At 33.7% G+C, this 19,407-nt stretch overlaps 1 protein-coding gene across 5 annotated transcripts in view; it reads right to left on the bottom strand.

Moving 5' to 3' along the window:
* Nucleotides 1-19,407, bottom strand: part of LOC111510970 (putative inorganic phosphate cotransporter) — a 99,737-nt gene that overhangs the window by 32,096 nt on the left and 48,234 nt on the right. For 2 of the 5 annotated variants that reach the window (XM_023166949.2, XM_023166947.2), the window contains exon 2: nt 4,593-4,732. In XM_023166949.2, the coding sequence (XP_023022717.2) occupies nt 4,593-4,732 (140 nt within the window). Of the gene's footprint in view, nt 1-4,592; nt 4,733-6,898; nt 7,442-7,464; nt 7,579-19,407 lie in introns of those variants that run through there. The other 3 variants (XM_023166951.2, XM_074181844.1, XM_023166950.2) reach the window with 3 other exon arrangements.

The raw sequence follows: 19,407 nt of genomic DNA, 5'->3' as shown, positions 1-19,407 counted from the left end.
CATAAATCGGACAGAATTTGACCGATGGCATGGATTATGTTGGCTATGAGTATCGCTGTGGTTTGTGGCTTATTCGCATACACCCACGACTTGAGAAAAACCCACAAAAAAGTCTAACGGAGTCAAATCGCACGATCTGGGTGGCCAGTTCACACCACCTCCACGTGAGATGACCATGCCCTCAAATCGCTCGTGCTGAATATACATGTGGCATGAACCTTGCGGAACGTAGCGCCCTCCTGTTGAAACCACATAACGTTGGTATCCAGATCTTCCAATTCAGGCCAAAAACAGTTGGTAACCATCCACTTATAGTACTCGTCATTTAAAGTGATGGCCTGGCCAACATCGTTTTCAAAGAAATATGGACCGATGATTCCACCAGCCCAAAATCCACACCAACCATTGACCTTTTCAGGATGCATTGGACGCTCTTGGATCTCGTGTGGATTGGACATTGTCCCAAATTTGAGAATTTTGTTTGTTCACGTACCCATTCATGCAGAAATCGGCCTCATCGCTGAAGATGATTTTTCGATGAAAATTAGGGTCAGTTTCCAACTGCTCCAGAGCTCTTTCAGCAAACACGTCGTTCACCTTCAGTTCCTGGGTCAGTTGAATTTTGTACGGGTGCAAGTCCAAATCACGACGAAAAATTCGCCAAGTTGTAGTCTGCGAAAGGCCGAGTTCTTGTGAGCGACGCGAAATCGACTGCTTCGGATTTTTCGGCACACTCTCGCAGACAGCGGTGACGTATTCGGCAGATCTTGCGTTTCGTCGACGTTAGGGTGTTGATCGATAGTTTACTGAAACGGTGGACTCAAATTTGTCCACCGCATTGCGAATAGTTCTCTTGGTGGGACGATTATGGCGTCCATAAAATGGGCGAGGCGCTCAGTATGTTGCCTGAACAGAACACTAATTTTGATTGAACAATTTTAATATTGGTACGTGTTGTTGATAGTTATATCCGTACATGGTAATTTGGCGAAACACACTGAATGAATGAAAACTAATTGGACAGATTTAGCTTCAACAAGATGGCCGTTATCAATTGCGAAAGTTCGGAAGGCCTGTTATTTCGAAGATCTTCAATGTTACGTAGGCAACTTTTACAGACTTTTGCAACGACTCAACACATTTGTTTGGGAATTGAATGATTTTCAATTATTTTGTATAAATTCTGAAATTTCTATTTTGACAAGTACAATATGAACATTTATAATTTCGCTTGCAAGCAAAATCTTTCATGTATGATAATTTAAATAATTGTTCAGCAATCTGGAAAATTTTATGTGTGCACACATTTTAACCGTTTGAACTTGGTGCCTCAACGCATAATCAAAATAATTTTTGAATAAAACATTTATAGATTATGGATAATCTTCGAATAGTCCCTTAGATGAGTCTCTCAGGAAGAGGGGATTGTAACTGACTTCGTTTAACTATTAAACTTGGTCAAGACTTTGGTTTTGTTTGATATGAAGAAATGAGCACATAATTTTTTCGTACCGTCAACAACTTTTTATTTACAAATTACACTTTCAATTGTCTTTTATAGAGGGTTAAACAGGAAACTTGACACAAACATACTATAAAATTAAAATGAAGGAGATCAACAATAACAAACGTTTTAAATTAAACTTCCGCAGGAACAGGGATATTGAAACGAATGCTTCTTGAACGGTTACACAACACAACAAAGTTTTTGTTTCGGGGTTGAAATTAGATGATTTTAATGTATTTCCAAGTGTTAAAACCGAAAGTGACCATAAAAATTATATATTAGCTCTTGTTTTCAAGATATAGTATCATTATATTATATATATATGTATATTGAGTTTTCAACAAATGAAATATTTCATCACCAACAGTTGGTACACATGTTTGTTTACATAACACCCCTCTCATCAGCTGTTCTTAAGTAGTAAACATAATCTATGTGAGTTTGTTAATTGTACGCACGTGGTTGCTATTGAAATTATCGTGTGAAGTTGATTTTTAAATTAATTTAAGTGCTGATCTGAAATGCCTCGAAAGTGTGTGAATTCTGTCGATAGCTTTTGCTATATATGTGGTGAAATAACATTTAAGGCTCAGAAACGTAAAATGACACCTATCGTTAAGACAGCCTATGAACATTATTTTGGTGTGAAAGTTGGGGACCAAGATAAATCATGGGCTCCTCATATATGTTGTAATTCTTGTTCCGTCATATTGCGAGAGTGGCTGAAAAATAAAAACCGGGCAATGGCTTTTGCAGTACCTATGGTTTGGTGTGAGCCTACCAATCATACAGACGACTGTTATTTCTGCTTAACTCCTCCCATTAAGCAAGGTTTATCTATGAAGAAAAGAGGAACGGTTAAATACCCTAATCTCTCATCTGTTCTTCGGCCTGTACCACACTCAGACAATTTGCCAGTCCCTTCTCCACCCCAAAACTATGAAATTTTAGAGGAAGGTGATGAAGACTGTTTAGAAGGAGAAACCCATCCTTCTACATCCTATTACCCTGATTTTGAGGTAAGCGATAGGTCTAGTGATCCGCACAGAATTAGTCAAGCAGAGTTGAGTGACCTTATAAGAGATCTTCGCTTGTCTAAGGAAAAGGCTGAGCTGTTAGGGTCAAGACTACAACAGTGGAATCTTCTAAAACATGATGTGAAAATATCTCAGTACAGACAGCGTCAAAAAGATTTGCTTTCTTTTTTTGAGAAAAAAGAAAATCTCGTAGTTTGTTCTGATGTTAATGGTTTGATGGACTGCTTGAATTTGGATCACACTCCATCTGAATGGAGACTGTTTATAGACTCTTCAAAACTGAGCTTAAAAGCTGTACCTCTGCATAATGGAAATCAGCTACCCTCTATTCCTATAGGTCATGCAGTTCACATGAAGGAAACGTATATAAATATGAAAACACTTCTCCAATCAATCAAATATGAACAACATAAGTGGCACATCTGTGGTGATCTGAAAGTCATTGCTATACTCCTAGGAATGCAATTAGGGTTCACCAAGTACTGTTGTTTTTTGTGTCTGTGGGACAGTCGGGATAGAAAATCTCACTATGAAAAAATGAACTGGCCTACACGAGACCTAAACCCTAATGAGAAAAATGTAGTTTACGAGCCTCTTGTAGATCCTAAGGATGTTCTCCTTCCCCCATTACATATTAAGTTGGGACTAATGAAAAACTTTGTGAAGGCCATGGACCAGGAAGGACAAGCTTTTAAGTACTTGAGAGCAAAGTTTCCCAGGTTGAGTGATGCTAAAGTCAAGGAAGGCATCTTTATTGGGCCTCAAATCCGTGAAATCGTAAATGATCCTGCTTTTGACATGATTTTAACAGGAAATGAAAAAAGAGCCTGGGAAGCCTTTAAGGAGGTTGTACATGGGTTTTTAGGTAACAAAAGAGATGATAACTTCACAGCATTGGTTAAAGAGCTTCTTCAAGCTTACCACCAACTTGGATGCAACATGTCCTTAAAAATTCATTTTCTTCACTCTCATCTTAATTTCTTCCCACAAAACTGTGGAGCTGTGAGTGACGAACATGGAGAAAGATTCCATCAAGACATTGCCTTAATGGAACAGAGATATCAGGGCCGTTGGAATGAAGCAATGCTTGCAGACTACTGCTGGTCTGTGGTTAGGGATGCTCCAGAAGTGTTTTATAAAAGACAAGCTAAACGACAGCGATCTTACAATGAATCGGATGGACTTAATTGAAATTTGGTGGTACAAACTTCTTTTATTTGTCAAAACACTAAGAATAATGTTTTTTTTATTAATTTCGTACTTAAAATATTCTAAAAGAAACATAACAATATTGTTATGTTATTGTTATGTTATGTACTTTCACTTTTCACGTATAGTATAACTACTCTTTAGGATTAAGTACTGTGTATCTCAAAAACCAGAGCTAATAAAAATTTTTCTTTGTTATTTTCGTTTTTATCACCCCAAAATTAGTAGAAATTGACTAATTTAGTGTAGGAAACATTCAAAAAATATTTTTTTGTTGTGTTGTGTTATTAGATTGTTGGTACTGATATAGAATATTTTCAACGAGAGATATCTGATAGAATTTCATTTATGAATTTCGACATTTCGACAAATTGATGTTTCAGTGGAATACCTTAATAGCCAAGATAGTAATTGTTGAGAAGGGGTTGTTCTCCTTTTGCATTTTGATTATAACCTTTAAAAAAACACTACATCCCCCTGAACGATGTTATCATTTTTAAAAGAAAGGTTCCACTCTAACTATTTTGAAGTTGAAAGTGGGTATACACTTGACCTAGATAATAAGTTAAGCAACTTACAGAAAACCCGCGTGGAGTGACACTTATGAAATATTCAAATTTATTATATTCTTCTTAGGAAACTTCACTCGAAAAAAGAAAATGCATTTATTGAAAAGTCAGATATCCATTGGAAAATCTGAGATTTCGATGAAGTTCTGTACCACTACTGCAACGAAAATTGTAATTCTCTGTAAAATTTTATACCAGTTCTGTTGAATATCGTCTATGTTATATCGATATTCCTCACAATTTTTGTGAATAGAAAAACTGAGTACTTACCGGTATATTTGGGTTACTACTAGCCGTCGGATCAGTCATCGCAACTATACCTACTGACAAGTTCACTCTGATCGAGTAGGCGATGAAGATGAGGAGGAAATATATTATGATCTGACCATGTCTCTTGCCAAATTTTGGACCTATAACAAATGAAAAATGTTCAGCATTTTTATATTCATTAATGGTCATACCGAGTTTGAGTGAGGGGAAGTGAAAGTATGAAATTTTTATTTTCATCCTCAGAAGAAAATGCTAGTATCCATTGATTCATGTTCAGTTTCTTCGTATTCAACTTCATTGCCACCACTATAGTTTAACTATTTGAATTCTCAGTGTTTCACCATTCAACCAACCAACCAATTGTTCTCACCAAAAAATCAAACTACATGTTTTTGTAGTACCTACAAGTAATAATAGTGTCAACGAATATATAACATACACGAGAATCCACGGAAACTGCGTTGAAATATATTGCGAAAAGTGTAGTTAAAAAAATTTGGCAGTATAACAATCATTTTAGTGTTTAATTCAGTTTCAAGTGAGAAGCAATTCCTCTTATACCGAAAGTAGGTTTCAACTCATACATCCAATTCTAGATTTATTTCACATAATCGTTCTATCCGAATTATCAAGTTAACGAAATATGTACATCTAAAATTACTACATATCATGAAATAAAGTCTCCGACGATCTGTCAGTCTGTCTCAATGCGATGAACTCAAAAACTAATGAACAGATTTTCAAACAGTTTTTACCAATAGACGTAGTGATTGAAAAAAATCCGATATATATAATTCTTTGCTAGTAAATTGGTTGAAACATGATGATGTACTACCTGTGCGTACTTTCATCAAAAATGCTGCCTAATTCAAATCCAAATTCATTAACAAATGTACAATATCGAATGTATCTGTATGATTATTGAAAAAAAATGTTAATACATGCATAATATTTAAACACCTTCTGCTAATTGTAAACACTTTTGTTGGGTTGGGTTAGTTGACAACATATTTGTTAGCTCATCATTATTCTTAAAACATGGACGAAAAATATTGTTTATCTCTCAAAAGTCCACAAAAGAAAACATGGTGGCATATATTTATCTGTTAAGGATAGTGTACGGTTTAAGGTCATTTATTCTTGTATGACATCGATTCCTAAATATTACCAGACCTCTAAAGTGTTCATCAAAAATGAACATTTTCAAAATCTTTTGAACATTTTGATTAATCAAAGGTAAGAAATGATACTACTTTAATTATCATTGTATTTAGTTTTTGTATACAATTTTCGGAATTATTAAAGTCGTGAATTTTAAAACAACTTCAACTTTTTCAAATTCTTTCGATTCTTAAAAATCTTCAACTCCTTTTTAAAAAACATATTTGTCAGTCATCATTTTATTTCCTTTGAGTGCTGTATATTTTCGTATTAGGAATTTCAAGTGGTGATCATCACTTTTCATGTGGTTTCGATGACCTTTCGAAAGTCATTCGAAACTTTACGGCGTTCGAAAATTTACGGCGTTTTCAAATGGAGGAAACTCACAACTACCTACTTCTAGAAAACTATCATGAACATGAATTATGGTAACGAATGTGCCAATGCAAATACAATTTTGCTAATTATTTGAAAACATCTACGTAAGCTGATATCTGCTAGCTTTTCTGATAATTTCAAAGTAAAGCTTAACAAAATTGCAGAAATTAACTTGTATCATATTCAAATACTTCATCTAGTATTTCTAACTGAAATATTCAGCAATCCTAGCTCTTGTATGCAATTATGCAAATAACGCATCTATTATTCATTGGAAAATGCATATCAAATCTACTGAAACAATTTGATGAGATACATTAGTGAAAAGAGGTTCCAAAGATGACTCAAAACTGTATTAATTCAACCAAAATTGACCAGATCGAAAACAACCTATCCACCCAAAAATAGGTACGCTTCAATTGAATTAAATTGTTTTAACTCATTGTTAAACTTTTCTCTACTAATACATCCCTGAAATTTGGATCACTGAAACACCTTAAAGTGGTGACAAATTCAGACATACAAATTTAGCATTCCATTCATCAACTAATTCAAAAAACCCAAATGACAATATTATGGTTGATGGAAAAAAATCGTAAGCGTTCCTTATGTCCCATAGTTTTTCAATGGGAATCATTTGAATAGAATTCTGAATACTTTCTGATATACAATATCTTTATATTCACGTGTAGCTAGAGATAAAGATGTGGAATGAGGTATTTGCATAAAAACTATTCAAAAGTGTACACGCTATTTTCAATACTCACCGATGACAGCCTCATCTAAGTATCTATCTAGATTTAATGGTTTGTATTTGATATATGTCCGTCGTAGGATTCTCATTTTCCACCACAAAGTACTTCGAACACTGTCAGAACAAGCGAGTAAATATGCGAAGGACAAGAATTTGCAACTAAAAGAATATTTATGTATCTAAAGTACCAGTTAGGTAGTTAGTAATATTATTCAAAAATGTTTCACTTTATGAAATGGCATATGGAACGCGAAGGTTCCATTATTCCATTGATAGTTTTTATCAACTGATAGGAAATTTATTGCTACACCTAGATTTTTTATCAGACACATTGCAAATTTTTGCAACAAGCAAAAGTTAAATTCGTGGAATAATATTCAACCGTCAATAGTTCAGAAATAAAAAGTCGCATTGGACATAGTTATAACTGATCATAAATGCGGAATTTGCTTCTGAAATATTCCAGTTTAGTGCACTGTTGTTTGAAATTTTCACTGATATCATTTAATGCTAGCTATTTCCAGGCACAGAATGACGAAGTAAACACAAACGATAAGCACGAGTAGGAAACAAACTAACCGTTATTCGGTGTTTCATTGCGTGCATCTACTCTCTACTCTAGTCTAGTGAAAGTTTGTCCTCCCACAAAATTGTAATGCTAGTTACTAGATTGTGACCATGAAGAAATTCCATTTAAAAAAAACTGTCTTCATGCGAACATACGAGAACACGACTATTCCAATAACGAAGTCGCTTGGGATTCTGACTACTAGATGGCGAAAGCATACTTACATTTTATCGAATTCTCACTCAAATGAATTTGTTATAGATAATGGGAATCAATGCACAAAATGTGATTAATGAAAAAGGTGAATATTAACTAGCATATGATCAAATTGAATGTCTCATTCAAATTTATTTAAGGCACTAAGGTGGAAGCTCGAAATGCCACTGTATAAATTGTTTGAAATCTATTACTTCACTCATCACCCGAATCCCGATACTGACAGTCGAAATGTAAAGTATAGGTTTCAATAGGTTTTCAAATAAAGATAAAGGTTCTAAAAATATGAGCGATAGCTCATTCGATTCGGAATCACCTCTAGAAAAATGTTTTTGAAGGATTTTGGTGCAGGTAAAAAATTGCAATTGTTATTAACAAAATAAGAAATGAATATTACTGGAGTTTTTTCCCAACACCAAATCGTTATTTTTACACCTCGACACGTCTTTCGATCACCAGGTGATCATATCCAAGAGGAAGATAAAACTAATAACTACTCAAAACTAAAGAGACTTATACTAATCAGGTACATCATACAGGTAGGTAATCAGTAATACCACCCATACAAGTGTACCACCCTAAATTAATTTTACAATTGGCCTTTCTATTATTTACAATATGTCCTTATGTATGTTTAAATGTTACAGCTATATATAGAACAATTTTCAGCTATATAAAATTAGTTTCACAATATTGCCTATCTAAATATATTTACAATGTGTCTTTTTGTAGTAATCAGTAAATCCAACAATATTATTTCAACAAGCTATATAGTATGCTACTTGTTATTGGTCCTTTGTCGTTATTCATAATATTATTATGTTTACTTATTTCCACACTCTCATAGGCATCTAGTTGCCTGTTGTTATTAACTTGTCTAACTAATCTTAAAGAACTGAAGTCTATGGAATGGTTTTGTTGCAAAATATGATGGGCGACTGCTGATTTTTCAAATCTTCTATATTTTAAGTGTGCTATGTGTTCCTTATATCTCACTTTAATAGGTCTTTTTGTCTGTCCATAATATTTTGCATCGCAGTCCTTTCCTGACAGTTCACATCACTGTGGACAGTACAAACGTGCTGGATTGAATTTTTTGGTGCATCGTCTTTTGACTTTCCCTCTTACACATGATAGGTTCACAAAAGAAAAACGTACAATACAGGAAATAGCAGCCACTAACGGTTTCCCGAGGGGTATTGTAGATGACATAATTAGGAAAAAGAAGTTTAGGTTAAGAATGAACGAAATCTCGACTTTCAGAAAGGACAAAAACCAAGATAAATACATCTCAGTTCCATACCACCAATATACGAAGGAACTAGGTATGAAGGTGATTTTTAAAACAAGTCATACACTGCAGAACCTTTTGGGAAGTCCAAAAGACAAAGTCGAGAATTCGGAAAAGTCTGGAATTTACGAAATTGAATGTAAGGACTGCGATGCAAAATATTATGGACAGACAAAAAGACCTATTAAAGTGAGATATAAGGAACACATAGCATACTTAAAATATGGAAGATTTGAACAATCAGCAGTCGCCCATCATATTTTGCAACAAAACCATTCCATAGACTTCAGTTCTTTAAGATTAGTTAGACAAGTTAATAACAACAGGCAACTAGATGCCTATGAGAGTGTGGAAATAAGTAAATATAATAATATTATGAATAACGACAACGGACCAATACCAAATAGCATACTATATAGCTTGGTGAAATAATATTGTTGGGTTTACTGATTACTACAAAAAACACACATTGTAAATATATTGAGATAGGCAATATTGTGAAACTAATTTTATATATCTGAAAATTGTTCTATATATAGCTGTAACATTCAAACATAAACATAATACATAAGGACATATTGTAAATAATAGAAAGGCCAATTGTAAAATTAATTTAGGGTGGTACACTTGTATGGTGGTATTACTGATTACCTACCTGTATGATGTACCTAATTAGTATAAGTAGTTTTAGTTTTGATTAGTTATTAGTTTTATCTTCCTCTTGAAGATGATCACTTGGTGATCGAAACACGTGTCGAGGTGTAAAAATAACGATTTGGTGTTGGGAAAAAACTCCAGTAATATTAATTTCTACGCCAAAGATTCCAAACAGTATATCACAACAAAATAAGATTTTAAAAAAAATGGTATTTAGTTTTTCGTTAATAACTCAAGCAATTTTGAAAGAAGCTCGTTAGAGAGGAGGAAATTTCCGATAAAAAAGTCACGACTCCCGAAACTCTATCTCCATTATTTCTAATTTTATTTTGACGTTGAAAATAGGGTTCTGCGAGGCTATTACGGCATAAGCGCGCTGCCGCTAAAGAGAGTTTATCAAAAGAAATAGTTTTGAAAAGAAATAATTTTGTTATAACATAAAAGGTAATTTTAAAAAAATCTAGGATCTTCCTAACACTTGAATGAATCGAGTCCCGTAGAAAAAAGTTTAATTACCATTTTTCAAAAAGTTATTCAATTGTTAACTAACAAATTTTTTCCCAATATCCGTTGAAATAAATAATGGGATAAAAGGTATAAATAATTGGCCTATAAATTTTAAACTTCGTGGAGCCCTTTTGATATATATATATATATATATATATATATATATATATATATATATATATATATATATATATATATATATATATATATATATATATATATATATTTCATACGATCCTGCAATAAAAGTTCATAAAAATTCATTAATTTGGTAATTATGATTTTTATAACTATTGTAAAATAAAATATCCAAAAATTGTTGATAAACATTTTTTTTCAATTGATATCTAGTTATGTCTGTTTTCACATTGAACAATGGCAGTTATTAATATAGGATATGAATTTTTCATGTAATTTGTTTATCAAATTGTTTCAAACAAATAGAGAAATTCAATTTTTTTAAAATTTTTTTTGCTATTTTGTTGTCTAGAGATAATTATGATTTTTTTCATTCTAATTTTTAATTGTTTAAAATCGATTTTTTTATATTTCCATTATTCACATAATCAGTTAAGAAATAATTTTGCTTTTGAAAATCATAATTTACACTTTCAAATAGTTTGGCAAAAAAAATTTTTATTTATTATTTAATTGTTTATTACTGATAAGCCAAGGGCTTCATCATTAATTTAAATTTTTCATGAGATAAAGTACCTAATTAAACCACTATTGTTTCGGATTGAATCATGACGTCATCTTCTTTTCCAGTTTTTCTTCGCCTTCGTCGAAATTTGAACACTTCAGAGCTTATCAACACTCTAATGGAAAATCAAAAGGGGAACAAATTATATGGAGTTTCTGATTGGCATTAAAGTTCTACAGTTATGAATCTCTACACCAGTGTATAGAGAATTTTAGCTTTGATAGAAGGGTCTGTCTGGTCCATATGAATCTTAATAGTGTTGGTGCTTCCGTTAGAGAGTGCTTCGTTAGTCTGTGTCCATTAGTACATTCAAGTTAGATTACAACATATGCTGATTAGTAGTTTCAACGATCTGAGAGTAAGATTGAACCTGAAGAGGATGCAGTAATGAGAGAATCACCTGTTCGTCCAAGTGCGGAAAGCCGTAGTCATTTGTATTTTGATTCAGATGGTACAAAGTAAAACAAATATTGTTTACCAAAAAATGTACGAATCCGGCAGAAAAATATTTGTCAGATTACCTGGAGTTATAGGTACTGCAACAAATACTTCATCACCAATAGACTGTTGGGTGTATTGGTGTCAAGGAAGGACTATCTTGAAAAAATTAATCAGCTTAGACCAATTTCAGGGCTATTCATCAGATACTCTCAATTAAATAAAGAAATCAGCTACATTCCAACAGAAATAAACAGTTCGACGCGTTATAAGGAATGTATTAACAACTAATTTAGGAACTGTAGAAATTGGTTGAAGAAAGAAAAACACAGATATGCTTGTCATAACGTAATACTACTGGAAAAATCTAAATGAAACCAATAAATCTGGAGAACATCTGTATATGTCATATACAAAAAAACCAAATGTGAAATCCAGACTTTGACAGTTAATCTGCAACTATGGAAACAATTAGGGAGTGAACGGTAGTTATACTATCTCAATCAGAACATCATTTTCCTTATTGATACATTTCCTTGCTTGTGGTATATGAAATTGATTATTTCCTCTCACTGTACAGTTGTCAAATTACCTTCTACAAATGAAATCATATTCCAATGAACTTACTCAATTATTGTAGATTAGGTCACCCGTTTTCATGAAATATTAAAATTGGTCGTTTGAAACTAGTTTATGTCAGTATGAAGAAGATGAATCTTGACTTCATCAAATATTAGTCACTCAAATGACATCAGGTTATACAGGTAGCTCTTGAGAAATAGTGAATCACCTCTATACGTTATAAAAAGTTTGAAAAATATGTTGATTTTATTTTGAAACTTTTTCGGAGATCAAATAAATTCGAGAGAATGAAGTAGAGCAAAATCACAGTGGAATTTCAAAACAATGCATTTTAATGTCATACGTTTTGTTTAGTAATCATTGAAAATACTTTTTCTTTTGAATATCTACATAGATTCGAAATTACCACATACATTCAGAAATTGCAAACTCAACCATTTCTTCTTTACTAATGACAACTTCATTGATTACCTTCAAATCCAAAGGATTTAAAGGAAATAGAGGAGCAAAGGAATAGAGGAGTAAAGTCAGGCCAAGACCAACGAAATCTTAGGCCCATAGGAAGTACATCTAAAAGTAAATACTTGGATCTAGGGATGGATTGCAATTGAAATTGCCCTCCTCCCTTCAATAATATGGTAATTCATTCTTTCACAAACTACACTTAACGATTTGATTTTCATAAACTTTATTTTCAGAAATATTATGACATATTTCGCTATCACAGTAGTTTTTCCGTAGTGAATAACATCCTAAAAAAAAGAATGAACTTTCAATGTATTACTAACAACGAAAAAGCTACTGTGCTAGCGAAACATGTGATATTTAAAAAATGAAATTTGTGAGAAAATTGTCAAGTGTAGTTTGTGAAATTACTTTGGATCTTCATCAAGTAACGGCTGAGTCAATCAGCTCTAAAAGTAACTGTCCTGAACTGTCAGGAACTCGTTATTATCTCACGAGGCAGTTATCCATGTTCTCGAATTTAGGAACTAGAACAAACCTACTTAATGGTATTTGGTACTTCTCATTAATATCCGTTGAGTGTGATGTTATCACAAATATTTACATTAATGTTATAATGATTAGTTGTCGGCCTGGCATAAATTCTTTTGTTATGGCTAACGATGTTTATTAAAGTTAACCTGATATGGAAATATAAAGTTTCCAGTGTTATTATTGATATTTATGTTGGTTCAAGATTTCTATAATTTGATGAATTATTGATTATTGAATTTCTGAATGAAACACAGTTTGGAGTAGTAGTCCACAGTCTTCAAAGAGGACTCGGACGTTGTTATTTGACGGAATAAATCCATGGTAGGTATGGAAGAAACATCCAATAATGAAGAAAATTATTTCGTCTGTCTGCCTGTCGGTAGAATTCTGCTGCATGATAACTTTCGATAAAACGAAAATAGACTTGACATTTCATGAATACATGACCAGACCTTTATTGATTATGAAGAAAATAGAAACACAAAAAAGTTTGTGCGAAAACAGGAAAAGCGCTGCACATATATTTCAATTCTTCAAACTGTTTTCCTAATGAAAGAAAATGAGAGAAATCGTTGAGACTGAAAAATTATATTTTGAGAATTTTTTCAGTTGAACATGGAATAGGTATATTCATTATGCATATATAATGTTGTGAAGATACTGGAAAATAATTCCATGAAAATGAAAACATTAATCAGTGAGTACTATTCCGATCATCCACAATTTGATTTCAATTTAAGAGGCACTATTAGACAGCTGTTTCATCCTGTTGGGCATCATCAGTACCGGGTAGGTGGACCTCGATTGAAGACAAAATGTGAAAAACCAGAAAAATACTTGATAAAAATAGCTGCGTAAACGCAAGTGAAACATAAGTGGAACCACCTATTGGTGTGACACCCAAGTCAACCTGCCAAGTTTTGATGTCAGTGTTGGTGGTTTGACCAATCAACCGACAACTGCGGTAGCATATATATATATATATATATATATATATATATATATATATATATATATATATATATATATATATATATATATATATATATATATATATATAACTACTTTGTTTTACTTCTCAAATTTCATGGCAAACTTTATTTAAAGTGGATTGCAGTGGATTATGATGGAATTTATGATTATTCTTTCAAGTTTAGAAGTTTAGAAAACAATTCGATTAAGGTGGATATATGTGGGGGTATCCTTTCTCATTGTACATCTACAACATAAAATGAATCTACAGACAAAAGTTTAGCCTTCGAAAGTATAGCTGTACGGGGAAACAGTGATGAACGCGCCTACTCCACCGCGGCTGGCGCCTCAGTTGGAATATTCAAAAATTCTTTCTTATTGCAAATTTACAACATGATGCAACCTACAAACACCATTTCAGTTTCTAAAAATATAGCGGTATGGAGAAAAAGTGATGAAAAAGTAATTTTCGTATGTAAACGCGCCCCTTCTACCCCCAGGGATGCACTTCAGTTGAAATATTCGAAAATTCTTCCTTATTGCACATCTACAACTTGGAACGAACTCACATACAACATTTCAGTCTCCGAAAATATAGCGATATGGAGCAATAGTGATGAAAAAGTAATTTCCATATGTTAACGCGCCCCTTTCATTACCAGTGAAGGGGATACCCAGTTGGAGTATTTGAAAATTCTTTCTCATTGCACACCTACAACATAAAACGAAGCTACATAGAAAATTTTAGCCTCCAAAAATATATCGATAAGGAGAAACAGTGATGAAAAGGTCATTTTTATATGTTAACGCGCCCTTCTCATTCCCAGTGAGGGGGATCCCCAGTTGGAGTATTTGAAAATCCTTTCTCATTGCACACCTACAACATGAAACGAACCTACATAGAAAATTTCAGCTTCCGAAGATATAGCGGTACGGAGAAACAGTCATGAACGCGCCAGTTGAAATAATCAAAAATCCCTTCTTACTACACATACATCACATAAAACGAAGCTACATACAAAATTTCAGCCTCCGAAAATATAGCGATAAGGAGAAACAGTGACGAAAAAGTATTTTCCATATATGAACGCGACCCTTCTATCCCCAGGCGTGAACTTCAGGAGAAGTATTAGAAAATCCTTCCTTATTGCACATTTACAACATCAACCGAACCTACATACACAATTTCAGCCTCTAAAAATATAGAGGTACAGAGAAACAATGATGAAAAGTAATTTTCATATGTAATGGCACCCCTTACATATGAAAAAATGTAAGGGGGGCAGTTGAAATATTTGAAAATCCATTCTTATTGCACATTTATAACATAAACCGAACCTTCAAACACAATTTCAGCCTCCAAAAATATAGCAATACGGAGAAACACTGATGGACAGGTGATTTTCATATGTAAACGCGCAACTTTTGTCTCCACGGGGGGGAAAGCCCCAGTTGGAATATTGCGCATTTAAGTGCGCATCTGAGAAGCACCTACATACCAAATTTCAGCTTCCTAGGACTCACCAGTATGGAGAAACAGACATGAATGAGTGTGTGTTAAGTGAGTGACTTTCACATTTATAAGTATGAATGAGGACTTGTCTGACACAACTTTTCGTAAATATTTTCATCATGAGCGCTCATCATGCGTTTGGTATTATTTGTGTGGGCTTGTATTTATATGAATTCTTTATTGAATAATAATAATATGCGGTCTTTATATTGAAAAACATATATGTTCGAAAATACAGCTGTTTAACATTATTAGTTTGTTGGTAAAAGACAAAAGTTAGAAGTGCTCGACGATTTTCTGCTGTCGAAAAATTGGATCGAAGAATTCGCATCAAATGTTGTGTGACAAATGGGAGTAAGTACTCGAAAACACTTGAAATATTGACAGTGGCATACCGTGATTGTAGTGTTCGCAGGTGGTACAAGCTTTTCACAAAAGGTCGAGAAGATGTGAATGATGTCCCTCATCCTGACATGTTGAAATGTTGAAAAAGTGAAGAGAATTGTTATGGAGAATCGTCGAATCACTTTTAGAAAAGTTGCTGAGAATGTCGGCATATCGGTTGGCTTATGCCATGCAAATTTTGACCAAAAAAACCTTCGCATGAGCAAAGCCCAGTAATTGCTGAGTGATGTCAACGGCGATCCATATTTGCTTGAAAGGGTCATAACTGGTGACGAATCAGGGGTATATGGCTATGACATCGAAACCATATACTCAATGGAAGAGCCCAAGAGAGCCAATACCAAAAAAAGCACGTCAAGTTCTATCAAGGTTTTGTTCACTGTTTTCTTCGATTACCGTGGCATAATCTATCAAAAGTGCTTGCTCCATGGTCGTACGGTCGATAAGAAGTATTATCTTGAAGTTATGCGCCGCTTACGAGAATCAATACGAAGAAAACGTCCGGACTTGTGGAATAACAATGTATGGCTTTTGCGCCTAATCATTCGTCATTGTTTGTTCGTAATTTTTTGGTCAAAAACAACAGCGTAATCATGCCTCAGCCACCGTATTCACCAGATTCGGTGACTTTTTTTGTTTCCAAGATTAAAGAGACCCAGGAAAGGAAAGAGAATCGCTGAGAGAGCTCAAGGACTACCCAAAAATTCATATTAGAACTGTTTCAAGGATTGAAAAAATCGCTGGCACAAGTGTATTATATCTGCGGGGGACCACTTCGAAGTGGACAAAATAGAAATTGATGAATAAATAAATATTTTTTGAGAAAAAATGAGAATTCACCTTGTTTTTTGAACAGACAGTCTACTCCAACAGTCAAAAGGACGTTGTAGTCTGGACTCTGGAGTGGTTGGAGCACTGATGCGGACAGCAAATATTAAAATGTTATATAGCCATTCAAACGATGCGGGTGCTTCGAATCACTCACGGGTTACACCCGCTCTATCTGAAATGATATAAGGCCTGCACGTGCGGACTTGGATACATCCGCAGCGTCCGAAATCGGCCAGTCTGACAAAATTGATTCGCGACGTTCAAGCAGCAGACTATGCAAAGCTGGAACAAAACGCATGTATCATGCACCAAAAGAAAATGTATCTTCAGATCGAGCAATACAGCTCGAAAAGCAGTAAAATAATATATAAATTGTTTGGTCTCGCTGATTAGGCTGGATTTATAATAAATTCACAAAGTATAAGGCAGAGGCTTGAAATCACACGCCAATATAAAATGTTTAATCTCAGATCAGATATAGGTGTTTCCATCCTCTTTACTTATTAAGGTGATACGGAAACTAATCTAGAAGGTTAACCCTGTGGAATTGATAAGATAACAAGTATTCGTATTATAGTCTAGTTCACGAGTGCCATTTCACTTTTGGAAAAGGACCCCTACAGCATCAGTTTATGATTCCAACTGAGTTCTGAAAATTCGGGTGAATACGATTATAGGGGAGCCCAAGCGGGGATATCGGGATTTACTAAAGCGCGGCAGATTAATATACTGGGGGATACCTTGTACTCGGTTAAGTACCTCCACCAAATATAAGGCCGCCCGTGAAGGATAAAGGATCGGATTAATAAAAAAAAAATGATCATCAGAAATTTTCGAGCGCGTCAGATTGAGATAGGGTGAGTTATTTACATGCTGAAAAGTGTATATTCCAGTAATCTGACAATTTGAGAGTGACGTAAAGAAACGTGAGGGCAGCAAAGTTGTAAAAAAATAATGTCATTTAGACATTCTCGAGCATAGCTAATTTTTTTATTCTGAAGAAAATAATTCAAGGATAACAAAAAATATATAATCTGACGATTCCCGCAACCCGAGATAACAAAAATTCATCGATAAAGTTCGATGCGTGCAGCTGTATGATACATATATTTCCCCCTCCGAATTTCTATTCGTCTTTCACTTTTTCTCTATCTATTAATACTCTCCCACTCCGTTCCCACTCTGAATTCTGTTGCCATCACAGCTGATCACAGAGACTCGTTCATGTTGAAGATGAAGATGATGATTGATTAATCAAAAATTAATTTTTTTTGAGCATTTAAAAAAAAATTATAAATACATACTTGAAAAACATACACTTTGCATGCTATTTCCTGAGCTTCTCAATTATTTAAGTTCAATGATTTGAAAAAAAATTAAAAAACTATTTTTTTTGTCAGATTAGGCGAATCTCTCTAGATAATCGTCAGATTATGAGACAGCACGTCTGGAACATAAAGATGAACGATATATATCTCAATCTGACGCGCTTGAGTATTTCAAAATGGCGATTTTTTTTGCATATTATAACAATGGCCGCGAGTTTGCGTCAGAACGAAATCGTCAGATTATTGAATGAGAGCTTTTTTTTTGTTGCACTTAACAACCTCTTAGAAAATCTGAGGCGCTCGATTGAATTATTTTTCTTTTGACTTTTAACCCTTATGTACAATCACCCGCATCATGCAAACGATCAGATTGACATACGAACATTATTAAAAATACTAAGAACATTGATACTATCAATATCTGACGCGCTTGAGTATGTCCATGCAACAATATTTTTTGACATATTCAAAAATCTATAGCCGCTTTCCCCACCGATAAAAAGTTGTATATTTTATAACATTTTTTTTATTCTTATCATCTAATAGGCTTTTCAACCTAATATGTCTCTATGACGCTCGAGTAAATCCCCATTTTGCATCGTGGGCTCCCCTACTACGATAAGTTCGACTTACGCACACGACGCCCGATTCGAACACTACAAACTAAAGAAATCTTAAAAAATCAATATCTGTCTCTCTTTGAAATCTATTAAAAAATCGGGTTTTTTGTTCACCTTCTGTTGCCTCCTCATAAACGATAACCCTCAGAAGCCGAAACATTTGAAAATTCACATATCTTAAGCCATTGGGCATTTTGTAAGATGAAGTCTGAAATGTTTTTTGAAGTTATTCTTTGGAAGTTTTCATAAAATAATGCCGCTGGAGAAATGGAGAAATTTTAATTTTTCAGTTTTTCATGAACAATCGGAAATGTTAGAACGAAAACATGAATAAATCTCTGGAAAAACTGTTTTCCAATATCCGGATTATTTTATTTTTTATTGTTGCATACATGCATATGATTCTTTAAATTTCTCTTCCTAACTGTTTTGTTTTTTAAAATTTTTATTTGAAATTCTGGAAACTATTGCAAATACCAATTTAACAGCAAAAAAATCATAAAAAAATGTTTTCATTGCATATATTGATTGAATATGTATTTTTGGCCGATAATTTTGATATCAACAAACCATTTTTTTAATTATTATTCTGACCACTTTTTTGTAGTTAGAAAAAAAGTATAGAAAATACTTTTGGCCTACAATGAAAAAATTTGTTATTGAGAAATAAATTTTCATACTCTACTTTTCAAATAATTGCCTCAAAAAAAGAAATTGTTAAATAACAAAAGTATAATTGAGAGGGAGAGTGCAACAGAACATTTTTATCGACGAATTGATGTCCAGAAAAATACTTTTTTTCTCAATATCATCGTATTTTTTGAACACTCTATTTTTTTATGCGATCAAATCGGGCATCGCTTCAGCAAACCGAATTACTCGTTTTTCCCGT

Source organism: Leptinotarsa decemlineata, unplaced genomic scaffold, assembly GCF_025532065.1.
Source record: "Leptinotarsa decemlineata unplaced genomic scaffold, Ldec_3_MD MMD2_tig00026316_RagTag_RagTag, whole genome shotgun sequence".
NCBI lineage: Eukaryota > Metazoa > Arthropoda > Insecta > Coleoptera > Chrysomelidae > Leptinotarsa > Leptinotarsa decemlineata.
The sequence above is the reverse complement of the archived record's forward strand: the minus strand, read 5'-3'. Positions and strand labels throughout refer to the sequence as shown.